The 22,456-nt window shown below is 40.9% G+C and overlaps 1 protein-coding gene across 1 annotated transcript in view; it reads left to right on the top strand.

The window, feature by feature from the left end:
- MOCOS (molybdenum cofactor sulfurase) overlaps positions 1–3,776 on the top strand; it is a 209,275-nt gene extending 205,499 nt beyond the window's left edge. Inside the window, exon 15 of the mRNA XM_032119208.1 lies at positions 129–3,776. Within this exon, the coding sequence (XP_031975099.1) occupies positions 129–275 (147 nt within the window). The 3' untranslated portion in view covers positions 276–3,776. The remainder of the gene's footprint in view (positions 1–128) is intronic.
- Positions 3,777–22,456: the final 18,680 nt, after the last annotated feature.

Genomic DNA, 22,456 nt, shown 5'->3' with positions numbered 1-22,456 from the left:
GACATAGTACATACCTCTATTCTTAAAGCAGTATTGTTCTTCTAAATGTATCTGGGTTGTGAGATCCTCTATAGATTTGATTACCCTAACATGTGTTACATCTTAATACATATTTTGGTTTTTTTCAGACAAACTTTGGCATATACCTGATGAACCAGCCCTTGCGCTCATCCTTTTCAGATATTTTATCAGTTGGGTCTCAAGTGCTTCCAGTGCTGAAGGAGAATACAGAAATTCAGCCTCCGACATCCAGTGAAGAAAAATGTTCAGGATAGATTCTCTGGAGATGAAATTTTTATGCAAGTACAGGGAAAAGTCAGTTACTAAAAAAAAACCACGAAAAAGCTTCCCCTCATTTGCTTCTGGTAATTTTCTGTTTGCTGTAAATGTTATCAGATGGCAAAACTGTTGATAATTATAGCTCACCTACATGTTTTTGCTTGTGATTAGGTTGCAGCAGCTATAACTCTATTTTGCACAATTGCTTCAGGGTGCAACAGGTTTGATCAAGTTTTACTGGTGGATGACTCCCAAAACAAGCCCAACTTTGTTGTCAGAAAGCCACATCTCAATGAAAGAAAGTAAACACAATAATACACTACTTCCTTCTGCTGCTTTGTCAAAACCCCAATTAGGAGAGAGGATGCAAGACATATTTTAGAAACAATGTGGGTGGGAAGAGAACAGTGGGAGAGTGGCATGAGAGTAGCAGTGCATTCAGCTTTTCCAAAAGGAAACTGATGGTGATGTGTAGACAGTCTGAAAGCAATGGAGAAGAGGGAATTATTGGGAAATCTGTCTTCCCCTTTGGAAGTGGTGTGTGGGGATGCCAACAAGGCACAAAGATAATGAAGATTCAGGATGCCATTTGCAAAACACATTCCCTGTGAAGGAATTCCATCCATTTGTTCTCAACTTCTTTCTCTTCCATTTGTTACTTTTCCATCTGATTTATTTTATGCAATGTCTTCCCTGGGATGTTTTGTGTGATGGTGTCCCTGCCTATGAAAGGGGAGTTGGAGCTCAATGATCTTTAGGGTCCCTTCCAGCCCAAGCTGATTCCATGAGTTCCACACTCTTGTTTCCTTATATATTTGTGGATGCTGACACATTATTTCTAATTAGATATTTTTCAAGTAATACAGTCATTTCCTATACAAACTTTGTTTATCCTCAGCAATCTCTAATGGCTGCTTAAGGGAACTCTTGAAAGTTTGGATGTTTCTCCATCGTGAACAGGTCAAAATATTCTTTTTTCTTATCTCTTTGTTCATTTCATAATGCCCTTCTTAAAAGGCTGTTGGAAGCTCCTAAACAAGATTCATGCCTTCTGATTTCTGAGAGCAAATGTCTAAAACCTATGACTTAGTCTGAAATATCAATTATTGTGAAAATTACAAAAAATAAAGGAAGCCACAGAGCGAAAAAAAAGAACAACAAACCCACATGGAAAGTCTATGTAAATCAAGATTGAATACATTGAGGCCAGGTGTTTTATGACCCTCAACATGTGTCCAGCTAGCTATGGGATGATTTCATACTTACAGGAAGTCCTTCTGGAAGAAGAAATTCTCCTAGATTGGCTGCTCTATTTCCACCTGGGAAGTGAAATTTTGACCCTGCTAAAACCACCATCAAAACTCTCATCCAATGTGATTTAGATCTTCCTTGGGGCAATTTTGGCTCCACCTGTGTGAAAGGGCTTCTGGCTGAAGCAATGCTTGAGTTTTTTGAGCATATCCCTGGAGAGAGGCTTTGTGAAAGAGTTGGTAAAACAGAAAGGGGAGCAACTACCACAGAGAAGCAGAGAATGGGAAAAAGGAAGCTCATCACCCAGTGCACAAATCAGAATTCAAAAATGCTCTTTCTTCTTTTTCTTTTTCCCTATTCCCCCCCCCTTTTTTTTTTTTTAATGTATAATATTTTATTTTTTCTTTTGTTCTTTTGAAGAACTGGTTTTACTTCAGCTGGAACAGTCTCTCAGCAAAGCTTTGTAATGGAAATGAGAAGAAACATTATCTGTTTCTTACAATCTGCCATAAAATACATGGAAAGAGAGAAGTTTTTCATATGTATGTAAACTGAGAATCAGTTTTGACAGTTGTGCCTTCCACTTCAGAGCCCAAGGTCTGCTCCTTGATGTCTGCTTTGAAAAGCAGGGGGTTTATCTCTCTAATAGTCAATTATCTGAGGTTGTAATGAGCAGGCTTTTTGGAACCTTGAAAAGCAGTTTCCTGGTATCTAAATCTCTCAACTGCTTCACTCTTTGCCTTTCTGTTATGCAGAGCATTGCTTTGTTGGGTAGAAAGCCAGCAGCTCTGGCAGTTTTAATATGAAGAGACCTGTTGTATGCTGACCTTCAGGTGATCTCTGGTCTTCTGCTCTGTCCTCTTCACCTCACCACTGTGTCATTTGTTTAAAATGGCACAGAAGTTAGAAAAGGAAATTGAAAGCAACATCAACAAGCTCTGTTTCACTTGTTATTGCATTTAGTACAAAATAAGTCACTTTGGTACACAGTGGCTTGACAAATACTGTTTGTGAATATCCATAATGCAATGTATAATAACTATGGATGAGAGGATTTGAACTTTAAAAATGTCATGCTTGGTCATTTTGACCTATTATTTACAGCCAATTACACATTCTCTCTGCTGTGGCTTAGAAATATTAGATCAAGAATAATTTTGCCATTTTACAGGGGGAAAAGAAAGATTTTCTCTGATGTATGAACATATTCATTAGTACAGCCTGTGCATTTCCTGGAAGGAACATCCTTGCGGTACGGTGATAGGAAATGTCACAACGCTTCAGATTGATGGAAGATACATAAGGAATCTCTCAGCTCAACAAAGGATCATATTTCCCTTCTAGTAAGTGGAGTGTTCCTGCCACCACTGATATGTCTTTTCATCAATGAAGACAAATTCTTCTCAGTGCCAAAACTCTCTGGAAAATCTTGAAGTATGAAGAGTTGCTTTTAAGTGGCACGCACTGTAAGTTTGTAAAAAGAACATCCCTCCCATAAAGTGAAAAAATAATTCAAAGGAAGAAGAAATTTAACATAGTGCAACCCCAAGGACTGCCAATACAAAAGGGGCATAAACACTTTGACACACTATACAGAAAAAATTTTGATGATCTATAGGGTTTTATTTCTTAACCTTCCAAATATATAGAAAATAAGACCATTTCATATGAATGCAGGCTCTTTGATCTAAATACTCCAATTACTGCAAAATTAAATCTTCGGAATAATTGCAGATATGTGTCTGCCTTATATGGATAATAAATGTACTTAATACAGTATTTCCAGAGTGCTATATGTGGAAAGTCCTCTATATATTTGAAAACCAAATCCTTATTTACTTGCAATGAATTATTCAGACACATTCCATTCTCTGGGAGACTTAGCTCATTCTCAAATCTCAAGGTAGAAATGGTGACTATTACAAGCTCTAATAATAGCCAGGAGGCTGAAATCACAAAACAGAAATCGGCATTTTTAGGAGAAGTTTCTGAGCTCTGTGTTTTCTGATATGACTAAAATATTTCAAATACAGTTTATGATTTATATACTTTCAATGGTGCCCTTCAAAGTATGGTAAAAATTTTAGGTCATCTTTCTGTCAAAATTACACTCAATCAAAATGAAGGACTGCATAAAAGATGTGATTATTCTTCATAAATTGTAGAGATTATGCTATACAAGTCTTCTTCCATCTTGTTTTTAACTTTCTTGGAAATTAAACCAATAAAACACATATCATGTTTGATGTGTCTGCTGGTGATGGTTGCATTCCTGACCTTCAAGCTCATGAGGTGCTCAATTCTGCTTGGAGGCATTGCTGGGCTCATGGATGAGTATGTGGCTCAGGACTGAAGGGATGTCTCACCACTGCTGGGTTTCACAGGTGAGGTGTTCCCTCCATCTGTGTAGCCACATGCCAGTCAGCTGCACACCCAAGCCCTGCACAAAATGAGCTCATAATCACTGGTTTCCTTTAAAATATGTACAGTCAGTCCTGTTGAAGCAATCTCTGTTATCCAGAGGTTGGAGCTTTCACCAAGGGTGAGATGGTGAGGGAAGAGATGGTTTATTTCCCTCTCCTTTGCCTGGAGAGATCCAACACTGTTTTTCCCCACTGTTTAACCCATCACTCAGCAGGGGAGACTAAACAGGGGGTGGTGTGTGTAGGAATCTCGGGGAAGGCTTGTCCCTCCCTTCTCAAGAGGTTTGCCTGGAAATGATCTGTGACTCACAGGGCCAGCAAGAGACAGACACGAGCACAGTGAGGCAGTATCCACACGTGACTTTGAGCTACTTGTTCATGCATTTTTTGATTCGCTGAGTGTGGGAGGGGAAGCAGAGCAGGACTCTGTAACCCAACAGGTAGGTCACTCCCGTGGAGGTGAAATGTGGGTACATTCCTGTCTCTCTATTATGCAGCTGTCATGAGGCAACTGCTTGGGAAAAACATAGGCACAGCCCCCAGAGAGGGGAGAAGGCAGAGTGTCCCTCTCCACTGGGCATTGTGAGACAATGGGTTTGCAGAGGCAGCCTTGTCTCCTTCCTCTGGCCATCAGTGTTTAAGTACAAGGTGGAACTTCAGCAAGAATACAGAAGAACCTCCCAAGTGTGTTTTGGAACAGGCCATTAGGGGAAATATGAGTTTGAGTCATCAAAAGACAAAGTCAAAATGTACCCACATCTCTGACTTCTTGGTAGCAGTGCCAGTGGCAAGGCCAGACTGAACAGGAGAAAATGTGGGAGAGAAAGAAAAGTGGCATTTCCTACAGTCAGAATTTAAGAGAAAGTTGTGATGCGCATGCTTTCATCACCCAGTTTATGATTTTTTTTTCCAGAAAATAAAGGACGTAAGTATCCTCAGGCCCATAAATCAGATTCTGAGAACTCAGAATAAGTCATTGACAGAGAGGTGCCTCTTAAGCAAGGCACCATTTAAGAGGCTTCTCTTCCCTCCCTTTTGTGCCAACCAGCTTGCTTTGCTGGTTACTCAGTGTGGTGGTGGTTCTGGGTGGAAAAGAAGACAGGCAGATTTGCTGCACGAGGAGTGAAGTGACTTGCTCAGGGCTACGAACAGGGAGAGATATTAGAGAAGTTTGAGATGGGGCATCTTTGAGCATCACTGCCACGGTCCTACATCAGAAATCTCCTTAATAATCCCAGAAATACGTGTTACAGAAAGCATTAGTCATTTTTCTGCTGGTGCTGTGAAGTTTTCCTGTAAGGCTGATATTCAAGAATTGTGCTGTTGGGGAACAGACCATTGCAAAGGTAGGATGGGGAAAGGGAACAAACAAAAAAAAAACCCATCTTGTAGCATTTGCCACTCAAAATTGCTGAAGCATTTCTTAAATATCCACCAAGTAAGAAAAAATGTGAGAGATCAGGGAATTTGATTTAGTACAGCAGTTTCATAGCAAATTTGAAATGACACTAATATCAAATATAGAGCCTCTTCCCTTGCATGTCTCATGTATAGCCTATAACTAGGTGCATTTCTATGTTGAACCAATTTTTTTCTGTGAGCCAATCTATTCCAAACTTTCAACCAAAACTTGTCAACACACTTCAGATCTGGAACTCAACATCAGCTTCTCCTAGATAACCAGTATATTCCATATTTGAGCCCCTTTCATGCTTTTTGCTGGCTTTCAGAAGTAAGGGTCCCATCTGAATTAAAGCACTCTGGCCAGGATTGTTAATGCAGAGATGATTCCTCAGTCCAGAAGTGAAATCAGATTTTGATTTCTGAAAGGGCTGTGTTTTCTGTGAGGCTTTGTTTGAAAAGCCAGCAGTGATCTAATATCAAGTCTGTTGTTTCCTGGTACTTATGGTAGATGAATCAGATAAATCTGTTGAAAAGTTTGTGAGTTATTATTTCCAGAAGCTACAGAAGAGTAGAAGACTACAGAAGGTCCTGCACTGCTGAACCCATTCTACAAATGGAGAAGAGCCTCCTGGTATCCATCATTCATGTATGTAATTCCCGTGAGTCATGTATTAAATATTTGTAATTTCACTGCTTTAGCCAAATGCTTTCAATTATTTCTTATCCTCGGAGCCTTTGTATTTTCTGTCAAAGTTTCTCCCAGCAAACCCTTTAATACTGAAATGAAATTAAATTTTTCTTGTGTCAAATGTTTGTTTTTATTCTGCTTCAAGGAATAAGAGGAAATGGTCTCAAGTTGTGCCACGAGAGTTTTATGCTGGATATTAGGAAAAATTTCTTCATGGAAAGGGTTGTCAAGAATTGGAATAGGCTGTCCAGGGAAGTGGCTGAGTCACCATCCCTGGAGGTATTTAAAAGACATGCAGATGTGGTGCTGAGGGACATGGTTTAGTGGTGGACTGGGATGTGCTGGGTTAACTGTTGGACTCGATGATCTTAAGGGCGTTTTCCAGCCTAAATGGCTCTATGATTGTAAAAATGTAAGTTTTCTGTGTTTAACTTGCTATCCAAAGCTCAATGTAATGATTTAATACACTTGAAAAGAGAAGGTTCTTGTCTGAGTTGCTTTATCTGTCAGAGAGTGTTCCTCAGAAATGTCTGGTCAGTTAGAAAAGAAGACGGGGGAGAGAGAGAGAGAGAGCGAGGGGGGGAGAAAGAGAGCACAGCGGCCCAGGAACACTGAATGCTGCCACTGCTGCCCTGTGCTGTAGCACGGAATTGTATATTGTGGCCAGAGACTTTTAGAACAATTAAAAGCCAACAGTCATTGCTAATTTAGGTTACCAGCCTCGAAGGACTTTTCATTAAATAGTTGTGCATGTTATTTTCTGAGGGAAGGACTTTGTCAAGTTCTTACACTATTTTATGTCTCCTACTGGCATCATGGAGTCACTTGGTATTCATTTAGTCTCCCTTGCCGTTCCCCCTGGCACAGTGTGGTAATTTGGAGCTATTTATGTGCAAAGTGAAGACTAGGTTGAGGAAGAGAAAATCTGAGGTTTCATTGAGTGGGTAATTTGAAACAATTGGTTAAATCAGTCAAGCAAGACTGAGAACTGTGTGGAGTAGGGACCTGCATGAAACAGGGAAAATGTAAGTGGATTCCTACTAGCCCTTTTTGTTAAGTGCAAAGACAATACAAACCATCAATCATGTATTTAAGAAGCTATATGTGATCTAAATGAGATTGTCAGGTATTTGTATTAGCATATTTATCTGCACTTATATTAAATCAATATTCTGCTTCAAAGAATGTTTAGATTGGGAGGGTCATTATAACCTGTGTTGTATTTCTTCTAATTTCATCTATCGGCCCCAAAATATTGATGGGCAAAATATCTGTTTAAATTATAATTTCCATTTAATAAGAGGAGTTGAGCTTTGAAAATGCCTGAACAAGACACAGCTTTCAGAATTGAGAGACTACAAGTTAGCTGAATGGTGATATTACACAACCAGCCAATTGGAAAAATGGCCATGACACTTGTCAAAGAGAAGAAAACTGGGAGGGATTCAGCACTTGGGAGGAGAAGCATACAGTCAGGCATCACGTTACGGCTAGAGAGGAATGCTTGCTGGAAGAGAAATCCCTTAACATACACACACATCTGTCTCAGAAACTGCCCAAATTAGGATATTACTTTTCTTCTTCTTTTCTTCTGTATCTCGAGTTCTTTTACTCAGAGTTTGAATTGAGATGCAGGAGATCGAGAATTCTTGTTCGGACTTAGTTGTTTATGACATCTTATCAGTAATACAGCTGCACAGTGTGCCTCCAAGTTTGTCAGGGTGGAAAAAATGGCCATGAGCTTTAATTTTCCAAGCTTTTTAAAGTCTAAACTAACCAATTAGGAGATATGTTTTTACTTACAATCCAGTTACTAACTTTTCAAGTTCTGCAGTGCAGAACTTTTAACCCAATGACAGAACATTGATTTGTGAAGAAGGAGAAAGAAGAAGACATAAATCCACACCCAAAATCCTCCATATTGTAACCTCTTATTACCTATATCTTCTAAATCTAATTTTCTACATTTCTACATATTTCATCCAGTGACATAACTTTTAATTACACAGCAACAACCTCAGTGTTATCACACAATTTAGGAAGCTTTTCCAAGGGTTTTGGATCGAGTTCCGTGTGTTTCTGAGGATCACTGCCTCTCAGCACCGAAAGGCTGAAATTCTCAGAACCCAGGGTTCCAACATTAGGACATTTACTTTAAGTATGTATTCTTATTTTCCTGAGGTCTCTGGTGATAAGCTTTATGCCAGAAGGAACAGGTAGAGATTGAGAGGCAAAGAGGTATCAGATGGAAATTGCCAGAACACAACAAAATAATGGAATTTTTTAAAATGAAAATGGCATACTTTGACTTTCTACAGCTTTCTCTGTAGGAAAAAGATTAAGTTTAAAAAGAGTATGAAAATAAGTATTAAAGTGCATAATGGAACTAAATAACACCATCTAAGCCTTCTAGAATGCATTAATATAAATAAATTTCTTGGGTTTTGAACACCCAAATAACAGTTCATCTTACCAGTTCTTGTTATTACAGCACCCTAACTACCAGATCATGGATAGAAGTCACTGAAATAGTGATGTTATCAGCTTATTCTTGACAAAGATATTCATGCTGGATATGGGCATAGAGATAAAGTTTCTAATCAATGCAGTTACATGACAAAGTAAACCTTAAAATTGTAAGGGAAGGCTTCATGAAGAGACACACTCTTTCTCAGAAAGAGGAAATTTCTGACCTTAATCCTGCAATGAAAAGCTGAAAAGCTTTCTAGCTATAGCAAGATGTACTGGTTCAGAAACATCATGATTTTTGCCCTCTTTATGCTGGCATTATTGTGACATACACTTAGCCTTTCTTAACCTGGATTTTCTGTGGAGGAAATAACTGCAGCTGACAGGAAGAGGATGTGTGAACATGAATGGCAGAGGATATGAAGCCTTTTAAGAGGCTGTAAGTAGAACAAGACCCCTTGGTGCCCTTGGGGCAATAGGAGCCATGAGCCCAGTAATCCATCTGGAAATGCAGCTACACATTCATGAATGGACTTGAGAATGGGGAAATGCTGCCTTAAAAATGAGCTCTTCCCTGCATCTTTCAGCTATTTCTCATTTCTGTCTAAAATTAAAGCTGGGTGAAGACACCATGAGATTAGAAATCTGTGTATTTCAGTGTGATTCCTTTTTCATTATAAGTCAGTCGTTTTCTCATCTAATCAGCCAAAATATTGCAGCGCAACATCAACTTAATAAATTTTTAAAAAGTTGTATGATGGGCTTTACGTGAATTCATTCATGTGAAATTTTGGTTTGAGTGCTACTAGCATTCATTAATTTCTTGTTAGTCTCTTGGTAATCAAATTGTCAATGTCAGGGTAACTGTGTTTGAAGGGGCTTCTGAAGGTTCCCTACAGTGCAAAATACTGCTTCAAGCTTCAGGGCTAGATCAGGTCTCACAGGGTTGTATCCAATTGAGTTTCGAGTATGTCCAGCAATGTTTCTGGGCAACCTCTTCCTGTGCTTTTCCACCCTCTGATGAAGAAATCTTTCTTTAGATTGAAATCCCACTTCTGGCTGTTGCTTCTTACCCTTTCACTGTGCATCTTTGTGAAGACTGGTCTTGCCTCTACCCCCGGCATAGGTAGTTGTACACCCTGCCCTTTGCTTTCTCTTCTCTAGGCTGAAGAAACCCACTCCCTCAGCTTCTCTTCATACATCATGTGCTGCAATCCTCAAACCTTCCTCTCCAGTGAGAAGTATGATGCATGAACTCAAATATCCTGTGCTGAATGTTGGAGAATTTAAACCAGAGAACTCAAAAAATCACTGCCTGACCTACAGGGCTGGACAGCATTCTCCCATCTGCCCTTTTGGTGAATGAGTGAGAAAGGCCACACAATTCATGCAGGCACCATTTCCCTGGCAAGTTGGGTCAAAAAAGTTACATTATTATCAGTTTAGAGACTTGGCTGTGATAGATCCATTTTTGCTCCTTGGAGACTGGCTCTGAATTTAGTTTTAAATAAAACCTTACACTGAGTTCACGGTATAAGTCTATCAGCATTGAATTACTGGCTGATTCTCTTCTCAACTTAATCAAGGACAAGTTTGGGGGTTTATTTTCAAGGATAGGGAGAGAGGGAGTGTTTAGTACATACTTTGCAAAACTGGAATGTGGTTGAAATCTTGATCTGACTGAAGTCAGGAGAGAACTAAACTCCTCTCTGCTGAGTAAACTCACATTTCCTCTCTAAGGTTGGCGGTAATCATATTTGCTTCACTCAATATGTTCTAAATGGATCTCCACAATATTCAGAAAGTTGCTGTGCAACTGAGGCGGTTCCATTTCTGTATGCCCCGTTTTGGATACTTAACAAATTTGATTCTCTATAAGTATGAGCTGAACACTCAATAAAAATTGGGTTGATTGAACAGTGCAACAATCAAATATCCGTTCAGACCAAGTACTTCTGAAACTTCAGACAAAATATACCCCTACCTAATTTACTAAATGAACCACAACTGAAAGCAGTTAATCAGCTGTTTCTCTGCCAGAAGGTAAGAGGAAGTTGATAGCTGTTCAGCATTGTATCTTTGTGCTTCTCTCTTTAGCATATACAGTACAAAAACTGTGAATCAGGCAGAATAGGTCAATGAGATTTTTCAGGCAAGCACGGGAACAAAGTAAGGGCTGAACTGCTGAGCAACCTCGTTTTTCTTTCCCTGGCACCTGGCATGCCAGTGCAACACGTGAATAAAAACCATAATCACATGGGAGCAGAGAACCCTCCCTCAAGTATCATTCTGAAATCCCCATGCTTAGGTGATGAATAACCTACATGAATTCCAAGGTGATGAAGAACCAGAATCAGTAGGATGTTTTTATATTGAAGAAGTTGAGAAGCTGTTAAAACCAAAATTCTTTGTCTGCTGAGATGGCAAAGCTCAAAATAATTCCCAATTTTTTGTTTCTTTTTTTTTTTTTTTCTGTTGTATTAGGCTAACATTGCAAACATAGCAGCTGAGGTTTGTGAATCTGAAAACCCTTGCAGCCAAGTCTTTTATTACCAGGCAGAGGTTGTTATTAAGTCAGTCAGCATTTCTTGCTTTTATGGTCTCTTCTTCCCTTTGATGAGATATCCTCATATGCATATTATCCAGCTGAACCACAGAGGAGTTGCACAAAGTTGGGCTTTTCCAGCACATCACTTGGAATATTCCCAAAAATATTTGCAGTGATGTGCAATTGATCTCAAGGATGAACATCATCCTGGTGTATTAGAAAAGAGCAGCAAAATGGAGGGAGAGGAGTCCTTGAGAGGTTATCAAATATTTCCCTCAGCCCTAGGCCAGCACCAAATATACCAGCACAACACCTGGCAGGTGACAAAGGGATCAAAAAGGGTCCCTAATTCCAGCATTCTTCAGCCCCAGCCTGTTGCAGCAGAGGGGAGTGCTGAACGCAGTGCCCAGACGGAGCTGAGACAGGTCTCAGGCTGAGCAGGGATAGAGGGTGGTCCTGGGAGACTGCTCAGGGCAACTGAGGCATATCAGTGCCCTCAAGGCCTGAACCTAGGGACAGTTGCTCTTGAAAACACACAGCTCTCTGTGTGACAATCGGGATCATTCTCCATCTGGCACAGAAAACAGCAATAACTACTTTGATTAAGGACCAAAGTGATCTGCCTGCTTCTGCACAAGCCTGGACAGCTCAGTCAGTCAGTTCTGCTGCTTTTCTCCCTGAGTTTCACTTTCTGCCAGGTAACTGATGTGGGCCAAAGACCAAGGTGACTATTTTTCAACTAATACCTAAACTTGGACGCTCTTGTTGTCCCTGGGCTGACATAGTCTGACCCAGCTGTGCACACAGATTATTATGGACACTGTGTTCACAGGCTTATGCTCACGTAACTTAATGTGCAAAGGGCAGCCCTTGATGAAAGGGTTTTGTCAGACTGCTTAACTAGATCTTATAATCACCACCATGCCACCAGAGATCTGAGAGACTTCTGTTACCATGCTCCCTGTGCTTGTAATTTCTCAGATGAAGGCTGTGTATTGCTCATCCTTTATCAGCAGAGCTTTAGCTATTCTTAAAATTTCCAAAGTGGAATATAAAAAGGAAAATTCTTGTCAGACAGATGTTTACCACCACTGACTGATGCTGTTGCAAGGGCTAATGTCACCTGAAAGGCATCAATTAGCAGTGTTTCTGTTGCTTTCATCACAAAAGTCAGTAAAGCAGGAAATAGTATGAAACTTGAAAGAAGGATAAATGGGTCTCATTAAGAAGAGTGAGGTATGATTAAACAATAGGGTACAGCAGAGTAGGTGAAATATGAGGCCGGCACTGATGTGGGGACGACTCATCTAATTGTTATCAGTTTCCCAGCCCAAAGGAGTGGTAATTCAGAAGTTAAACATAGGTACTGAGGTATGTCATTGCAAGGCTAAAAATTAGGTTTGGAGGATTAACCACACTGATCCCTGAAAGTGAACTCAGAAGAATCCTTGAAGTGATGAGTTCATAATGAGCCTGAGGGATGACAGCTCACGATCAGTCGCGCCCGCCCCTGGTGTAAGTCGGCAGTATCTCACTGACTCCCATCGATGTGACTCTTCTGATATCAGTGTGAGTGTGAAAAGGCAAAAGCACGGTGAACGTTTTTCTATTCTTGATTTCTGTAAACTGCAGAACTTTTGATTTCAAAAGAAGCACGACAGGGCCATTTGCTTAATCATATTAAGTTCTCCCTACCAAATGTAATGGAAATTCATGTGAAGCTCTGTTTACTGCTTTTGCTGTGCCTGAAGCTGGAAGAACGTATTCCTTTCCATCCAGTGAAATGAGAGTGGTACTCACTCTTCTCATAATCTCATTGAAGCATCTGCACTCGAGGCAGAAGCTAAGGTCTGAAATTGAGGCAATTTAACAAACTGTCACTGACCTTGTGCCCAGTGCTGCATCCAGACAAATAATTGCACCACGGCTGGTGCTTACGTAACACACTCTTATGCAAGAGAAAGTAGCTGGGAGTCACTTTGTGTGTTTGGCCTGGGTGAGTAGCACAGCAGCCTCGACTGGATTGCACACAGCCAGGAGTAGGAGCAGGAGACCTGATTTTCCTTGGCCTTGCTGCCTGGATGCATTCATGCCTGCCCACCATGGTCACCTTCCTTCCACTCCAGTCCACACACAGGGTTGGGAATCCCATCAACTTTACCAAGCAAGTCTCACGTGGATGCTCTGTGACTCCCACCAAGAGGCATCTCCTGCCCAGGGACTGCAATGTACCTCTGAGATTTTAGCAGGACACAGCTGTACCATCCTACCCTTGCTTTATCAACTGCATTTTTCAGGCCAGATTGTGGCCTGGATCCTTTTCTGTCCCTGTGACCTTCTTCATGGTCTAAAGACTGACTGTCTGTGGTGAGCAGAGAATGATGTCCTGGACTGATATTTCAATCCCTTGAGGCATTTTCCTCACCTATTCTCCAGACTCCACCTCACCAAAATGTCAGGGCAGGGATTCTCCCTTCTGCTGTCCCTTCTGATTATTGCACAGAAAGCAGTAGGAAGGGCATATCACCATGGAATTGTTGTGAGAGCAAGATGGAGCAGGGATCTTTATACTGGGTGCAAAAGGAGGGAGAAATTGGATGGCAAAAAAAAAAAAAAATTGAAGGCAAGTCTCCCTATCATCTTGTTCTAATCTCTTTGGTAGTTGGCAAGTTACGATCAATACTAAAATATGTCACTTGCTCTTGTTGGTCTGCTCACCCTCACATGTGTAACTGCAAGAACAGATTCAGAAGAAAGAAAATTGGATTTCTGTACAGTTCCTCTAGATGGCAAGCTTTATCTGTTCTGTTTATCCTATCTGTTCAAAAGTGAGTGTGTTCAGGCTCAGCCACACTGGAAAAAACTTTCTATGCTACTGGGACCATTCTGTCAGTTCTGGAACATCAGCTCCTAGAGTCCTAAGGAAGTTTCTGTAGGGAAACAAAATTGTGAATGATGCACCAATTTCTTAACAAATGTGTTTACTTGTGGAATATGACTTATAAAGCAGAACAATGAAAATTTTTTTGAAAGATGGCATATGTTGCAAACATCGTTACTTCACCTAGTGATGAAGATGTTGACCAGTTTACTCCCAGGGGTATTTTGCTGTGCTGAATGTGAGGGAAGTCTTTTTCTCTCTCTGCCTCAACTTTTCTAGGCATTAACATTGATCATTACTTTCACTGCTGCTAAGTCAGTGAGGAATGAGTGTAAGAAATCAGAAATAGAATGAGGAAATCAATAAAGTTGCCCTGAGAGCTGATCCCAATCTAGGTCTTGTGTAATTAGCAATTACACCAGTGGACTTCCTGGCATAAAATTCCTATAAGATGGTCCTGTGTGCATCCAATATTTCAATATTAGAGAAAAATGTTACTAAAGAACAGCTATTTTGCATCCTAGGTTGTCTTTTGAACAGCTATAAAGTAAGTGTGATGGTAGTGTTGGGACACACAATCGTATTACAGGTTTCATGGTATTAGATGATTTACTGGGAAGCAAGAAGACAAAGGATCAAGCCCAAATCTCTCTGGAAATCAGGATACAGGCCCAGCCTTTATGCTTGACACAACAGAGCGAGCTTCCAGAAACACTCTTGGTATTTATGAGAACCCCAGTTGAGTGACATATCACTGGTGTAATGGGTCTTCATATGACAGTGGTTGTTCTGCATTTTCTGTGGGCAAATGAGACAATGTCCATTGAGACCAATGCTTGTGTCCAGTGCTCTGCTGTTTGCATTGTTTCTGTATTCCCCTTGCTGAGACCCCATCTCTGTTCTTTCTCCTGTGTGAAACAGTTTGTGAATTCCTCCAGGGAGAAATAATTTCACACATTTTGCAGGTGATACTATACATGACACTTTGCTCAGGTGTGATAAATGGAATATTTAAGCAGTTTTCTTGGATGATTTTGCAATGGCCCTAATGATTTATTTGAATTTTAATTTCAATTTAAGTTTGTCCTGTCTTAGTTTCAGCGTATTACTTGTTATTTTATCTGTCAATCTCCATTTTCTTGCCTTTCACTCTTTCAGTCATGCATCCTGTTATGCCTCTGACTAGAGCATAAGGGTCTCAGACCATGGATTTTTATTTGTTCTATAAAATGTCTGATCACTCTTTAAGTGCTGTACAAATATGTAATATAGTGCTTGCTCTGCCTTAGATGACTTATCTCCCTTTTTCACCTCCACCCTTCAAATAATCTTGTCACAGAAATTTCCTGTAGCTTACCCAAGCTCTCTTAATTTTCTTCAAGTTGGTTTTCCCACCTTGGACAAGTCGGTCTTCCCAGCTCAGAAAACATTGCTGGCATCACTTGACCTCCCACTGGTCAGGCATTTGACAGAAACTAGAAAGCAGACTTGGCTTTCTAGAAGAGGGGTACCCAGACCTCGGTGCAGTTTTGCTGGTCACACCTCAGGCGAGTCACCTGGACAGAGTTACTCATCTCTCCTCCCTGACAAGAAGCCTCTCTGGTCGCTGTCTTCTGCTGCCACATTGCATTGCACGCTCCAGTCCCTGACAACACCTCTCCTTCTGGCCTCCAGCTCCCTGCCTTTCCCTTCCCTGGGGACGGTGCCTGCCCTAGATAATGAAGTGGTTTGTGCCTGGTTCTTGCATAACTATTTCACTCAGGGCACCAGGAGACCTGTTTTCTCCATTTCCTCTGCGCAGGGTCACCACGCACCTCTGAGCACTTTGCGATCAGACGTCAACTGTCCTCCAAAATAGCAGGGGACGTGGATTAATGTAATTCTTTCATCTTTTATTGAATCAGAGTTTTGACTGATAATGAACACGAGAATGTGCCATGTCCTTGCATTAAATGCATGGCAACATAATACTGGCCCCTACTATCCATAAGCATGATTGAATTCTTGTATTGTCCACAACAATTATTTCCCCCTATCTTGACAAGAAAGCTCTGACAACTAATTCGTCCTGATCTGAGCCAACAGACTTTCTTTTCTCTTGATTTTAGCCCTAATATTACTGCTAAAGGAAAAAAAAAAGACTAACTGGCTCTGCTTAGAAGCAAGGACACAGCAAGCATGACCCAGTGCACATGGTGTCCCGAGGAGCCTTTTTCTTCCCCCCTGAGGACACGGCACAGCACAGCCTTCTAGAAGGTGCACAGATAACCAGCCTTCCCTTTCCCTATTGCATCTGATTTCACAGCCTTTGCATATATTTAGCATATCCCTTTGAAGTGACTCGGGTTGGTGGGAATCCCTGCCCTCTGGCTCTCGGCAGCTCAGCGGGACTGACAAATGAGGCACTAACCCCTTCTCCCCGGCGTGAGACTGAGCCGTGCTCTGGCACCGAACCTCCCGCAGGTCCCCGCTCTTGCACAAGGTCTCCTTGGTCTTACCTCATGGCAGGGAGGAATAACCGACTCCCGAAGTGCCTGCTTTCCCACAGCATGCATTCCTTTCACCCCACTTAAAAAAAAAGCCTCTGGCTGACAGGAAGTGCAGAACATTCTCGTTCAAGGTCAGAACGTCCCAACGTATCCAGATAAACGCTGGGAAATCTTTATCAGATAAGTGTGTGTAACTGCTGAGAAAAATGGTGATGTTACAGACTCTTATGTAGAAGAAGCTGTGAAGGAAACAGTGGCCTCTGACAATGTGCCAGCTAGGGAATTTGAGGAGAAGATCTATTTCCTCATGGATTTGTGTGTGAAATATGATGTGGTTACTGTGTATTGCAGCTGAGCTTTACTCAAGCTTAAGCTCTCCTCTTCCTATTTTTTTAATACTCATACTTTGAATACACATGTAATCGTGGGTGCCCTGACTTTCTTGACACTTTCCTTTCCTCTCTTCTTCACTCTATTCGGAACTGGATCTGTGAGTGGTGCTTGAATATATATCTTGTATTGTATTTTTACAGCACCTTCAAGCAAGAATCAATGGAAAGACCCTGAGGCAATTATTTTTGGCCTGGTTTTCTAGTTGCAAAGGAGTAGGTCATGCAAATTAAACACCACTACATCCTTTGCTTCAGGCTATGCCCTGGGGCTGGAGCAGACCCAGAGAACATTATCTCTCACAGGGAGCTCAGTGCATGGAGGCTGTGTTATCCTTTTGTGGGGTGCAGAAGCACTCACATAGATAAGTTGTCCAGCCTGATAGGAAGAGGGAGAAACAAATTAGGAGGGAAAGTTGCAATCCCCTTCTTCCTCTTCCAGTGGGCAATTAGTCTAACAATTTGGACTCCTGTTTTAATCCCCCTTGCATTGCTCTAACTGAGAAGCAGTTTAAGCACAGCAAAGTTAAATCTGAGCTCGTGTTCTGCTGTGTCCCTCATTAAATGTGCAGTAGTGTGGAGGTTTGCAGTACTTCATGAGCTGGGTTCATCAACTTTTTTGATGAGATATATTTTAAGGACATTCTATAAATGCATGTGTATAGGTATCTTATGAGATACAAATCAGAAATGTCTCATAATCCTGATGAAATGGAGCTTTGGAATAAAGAATTTCTTTACCTATCTCAATAACTAATGTGATAGACATCTTACCCTATCCTGCACTGCAGTACGCATCGATGGCTGTGTACATACTTCTAAATGTGTGAGGAAGACAAGCTAAAAAATTCTGTGCCTTTGGAAAAGTCATGCTTTGCAAGTCCAGCCTATACGTAATCTTAAACTGTGTTCATACTGATAGCAAATGCTGAATGTATTTCATTACCAGGAGGGCAAGACTGGCTGCCAGCTGGATGGCATTTGCAAATGATCCATCCCTAATCTGCTCTTCCAGAGCATGACCTACATCTTGTTGCTATCTTTCCTCTTTTTCTATGAATGCTTAACTCTCAGTTCATGAGACTTTTCCAAGCAGGACCTATCCTTCAGGGTGTCTAGTAAGCATCAAGTGCTTTTGTCTGCTTGTGCTCAGCTTCCAGCTCCCCAGAGCAGAAGCATCCCAGATCTCATTAAAAACATCATAAATTTTAACCCGAAGTCCCAGAGACCCAGCATAATACTGTGATGGAAATCCATCAGTAATGCACTGTCACAGTCAGCTATTTTCCTGTGCACAGGGATAGGTGGGCATTATGGACTGGAGCTGACATCTAAAGGCCAGTCCAATATTCAGAGCCAAGCCAGGGCTGCCAGGTATCACCAGAGCTGTGAAGGGAGGGAGAAGCCCCCACGTAAGGCTAGCCAGTGCTCAAACCCAGCCTGGGCTTCCTCTGTGGGAAGGTTTTCTAATGTAAACAGTGCTCTTTGGGTTTCAAGGACACCCTGGGGAAAATGGCTGGCTGTACAAAGGACTTCTGTTGTTGCTTGACCAGTTGGCTCACTCAGCATCTTACACCTCCCCACTGCCCTTCGGCCAGAGTCATGTTATTATGAGTATATAATTGTGTATTTAGCTCCTCTGTTAGGGCTACAATTTAAAATAATGAAGGACTCTAATTTAGATCAGTGTACTCCCCATATGAGCTCAACTCAAAGATATAATAAGCCAATCTATAAATGACACATGTTTCCCCTAAACTCAGACAGAATGAAAAATATAAATATGAGAAGGACTCACTGCCAACGGGTTCATGAGAACTCATTCCAAATATAGAGCTGAGCTGATCAAAAAAGCATTTGTGTACGAGCAATTAGAAAGTTTCTTTATAGTTTTCACAGGAAAATTAGACCAGTTTATGAATAACTGAGTCACAGGACATTGTGATTGGCTGCTCTTTAGCAAGAGTTAGTAGTAACGTGTGCTTGGTGCACAATGTTGGCAAACTGATTTTTTTTGTCTGCAATTTGACTTTTGAAAACTAGTCCAGCCAAGGGTTAAGAGAAAGCTCTTAGACATGGGCAGAATTCCAAAGCAGTCTGAGAGTCCATTCACTAACAGAAGCTGGTGTCAGGAAGCATGTCTTAATACGACCTTCAGGAAGTTCTTTAATTTTTTGCTAATATATCAACCTTCTCCTTTCTCTCCAGTATAAACAGCAACTTTAAACATATATATACACATATATCATTCTTTTTTATCTCCATGCCCAGCAAAGGCAGGAAAAGGAGCTGCTGAAACTAAGCCAGGAGAAAAGGAAGCAGGCCATTCCTGGAGAAGATGCTTCTCTGTCCCTAAAAAGCATGACACAGCAGGGTGGCTACCCACAGATTAAGAAACTGTTGAAAACCTTGAAATTACTCAAATGAGATTATTGCCTTTGGGTTACCCAAATGGCCACGGCAGGTCAGCCCCAGCACTTCCACCCCTGCTGACCAGGAGGTTGAGTCAGGCCTCAAATCATCCCACTGCCTCTCATGTATTCATGGTATCGAGCCTCAGCTGTCATTGCTCAAGGTGTAATGATGAAAAACATTCTCTGATTTCTCTTGTGTTGCTTTTGTCTGAACCATTTCAGCTGAGCACCACTGCCCTGATCTTTCCCCACTCTGAGCATCTTTCCCCCACTCTGGTCCTTGCTTCCTTGAGGGGATCCCTCTCTTTCTCAGTGTCCCAGCTGAAATCACAGGAGGCTTTTGTTCTACTGGAAATGTTAACCTGTCTGCTGGGTGGCAAGAGGGAGAAGTTGCACAGAAACTGAGGTAAGACTGCCCAATAAAACCAGAATGCCTGCAGACAAATGGCCATAACTGGTGTCAAATGCAAAGCCCATTCCTGACCTGAGATATTCTACCAGAATGTCCAAAGGCTTGCACAGAGATTTTGTATCATGACAACTGACCAACTGTTGTACAAGCTCTAAATTCCCTGCGCACACTGCTGTGTGACTACCCTGAAAAATCACGTTGTAGCATCTGCTTATTCCTGTCTGGGAACAGCAGTAGCAAGATTTTAAAAAGCAATATAATTTTTACCACATTAAAAGAGGTGCAACCCAAATAAATTAGAAACTATAAATCTTTCCACTGCCTTGGCAGGGCAGGTAAGCTCTGTGCTCTCCAAGATTCACACACCTTCATGTTAATGTTTTTAATGCCACATCTTTCAGGTTGAGAAGAGAAACAACTGTCATTTTCGACCCTGGGAGGAGTCCAAATGTTGTGGGTGGTGGCAGGGCATTAGTTGAGGAAAGGAAGGGAATATTTGCTGTTCTGCCTGCTCAGAAATGTGCCTCCTTGGAAGTGGCAGAGCCTGCACCACTAGAAGGAAATTTGTTTTCTTTGACTCTTCGCAAATGCACAAAACTTCGTGAATGCAGAGCACTGTCGAATTTTTTGGCAGGAGAACAAGCTAATGGGAGCAAAGGTGAGGGTTCTTGGGCATTTGCCACAAATCTGGATGTACAAGTTAATTTTCTGCCTCCTTTTCCTGGGAAATAACAGCTCACAGCAGATAGAGGGGTTGCAAGGTGGCAGCAGCTATTGAAAGGAATTGGAGTGTATGGTTTTGTTCTGAAACATGTACTTGGCCATATCTGGTATAGTTGTGCCAGTTCAGAAATAATTTAAGAAAAGAGCTTCCTTGAAAATGAAATCTAGTCCTGTAAGAAACTCTGGTATTTCAAAATCGTGGATGTTTTTTCCATGGATTTAGAGGATAAATTGTTTTTGTTCATTCATTGGTTGTTTTGTTGGTTTAGTTTTTGTATTTTTTTATTTTGAGGTAATATATTCTCATTTGGAAACAGAATAATAACTTTAAAATACATTTTTGATAAAGTTAAAACACCTTAGTTCTTAGCTTAGTATATAGAAAAAGCTAAAATCCTGTAAGAAATTGGAACTGAGTCAATCAAAAAGCCCCCAGCCTCCACACTGCAGTCAGTTCCCTGGTACTGAATTGTTTCAATTATCCTGCCAACACTTCCCTCCATTAATACGGTCTGTTGCCCCAACACCTTTTGTTTTAAAGAAACATATACTGTCAGAGGTGATGTATTTTGGCCACCAAAACACTCACCAGCATTTTACCGAAGTAGAAACACCGAGCACTCTGAGGCCATGTCTACATTAGCAATCAGTGCAGAGCAGGAGGAGAGGCTCTACAGAACATGCCCAAAATCCCTACCTCAGGGATTCTTTTACTCCATGGACTGAATGCTTTTTTTGGCTGGAGTTTGATCCAGTTGGTGCTCTCTCAGGCCAAGGCTAAGTACAGGAACTGGGAGAGTCACTTCCCTCCTCACCTGTACTAAAATGCTAATGAAGTGCAAGTGCACGAATATGAAGCTGACTCACAGCAAGAAATCCCACCTGCTTACATCATTAGCTGTTGAAAGACATTATTTGCTGAGGTAACACTGACTGATGAAATAAGGTATCCAAAAAATCCTGCAAAAGGGTTGGGATTTTTGGTTAGTGGATCTTTGCTCAGAGACAGGGTATCAGATATGTTATCTATTATTTTTATATCTGGTTTTGTATCACTCTAGATATAGTAAATGGAACAAATATTACTTTGATGTAAATCACCAAACAGGATATCTTGCCTGAAATGTGAAGCAGAAATGCACAACACATAGTGGTAGCTCACACTTCTTTCCAAACCCTTTGCTACACAGCATTTGGACTGCAGTGATCACTGATATTTGCATCTAACAGCAAACACAGAAAAAGAGTCCTCTTTCTCATGGCATAAAATATATGCCAAACAAGAATAGAATCAGTTTCCTGTTAATTACCTCATCTCCTTTATTTACTTAATTACCAGTGGACCATCATTTCACTTCTGTTTTTCTCACTCACTCAATTACAAACTGTACCTGGTCCTAAGGAGCATGTCAAAAAAGATCAGATTGCAAACCACAAATTATTTAAGAAATACAGTAAGAAAAAAATAATAAACACCCAAATAATAAAAAAGCCACAAGTAAAAGAAAATAGACATTGTCAGTGTAAGAACAAGGCACTGAGAGTTATCAAAGAAAGAGTAATGAAACACTTCCATCAGCTCATGGATTAACTTGTGTTATCAGCTATTTTGGTTAGAATGTATGGCTTCAAAATTATACTGTTCAAAAGTAGTAAGAAAACACCTTAAGACAATGCATTTCAAACTCTTCAGTGTTATATTTGTGCTTTCCTTTGGAGGCACTTTCTTCATAGGCAGAGAGGTATCTGTGTGGATAATAAACAAGTTCGATCTGTTTCCCAGGAAACATTAGCATCTTCTGCTCTAAGGGCATTCTATTAGCTGTGAATATTTACTGCTCACACAGATTTTTATAAAAGTTATAAGACCCTCTAGATAATGCTTTCAATCTCCATGCTGGATTGTGTGCCTACATGAAGAACACTCAGATTTTTAGTTATAGCATCCTTGCAGATTCATAAGGTCAGGGCAGTTAACAGCAGAAATACTGAGAGGTATATGCTGGCTTTTTATCACAGATGTCCTTTTATAAGCCACATATCTTTTTGGTAAGCTGAAGCATAATAATAGAAGTGTATGTCTACA

Source organism: Corvus moneduloides, chromosome 1 (genome assembly GCF_009650955.1).
Source record: "Corvus moneduloides isolate bCorMon1 chromosome 1, bCorMon1.pri, whole genome shotgun sequence".
NCBI classification, from domain to species: domain Eukaryota; kingdom Metazoa; phylum Chordata; class Aves; order Passeriformes; family Corvidae; genus Corvus; species Corvus moneduloides.
Note: the sequence above shows the minus strand (reverse complement) of the source record. Positions and strands in the feature narration are given on the sequence as shown.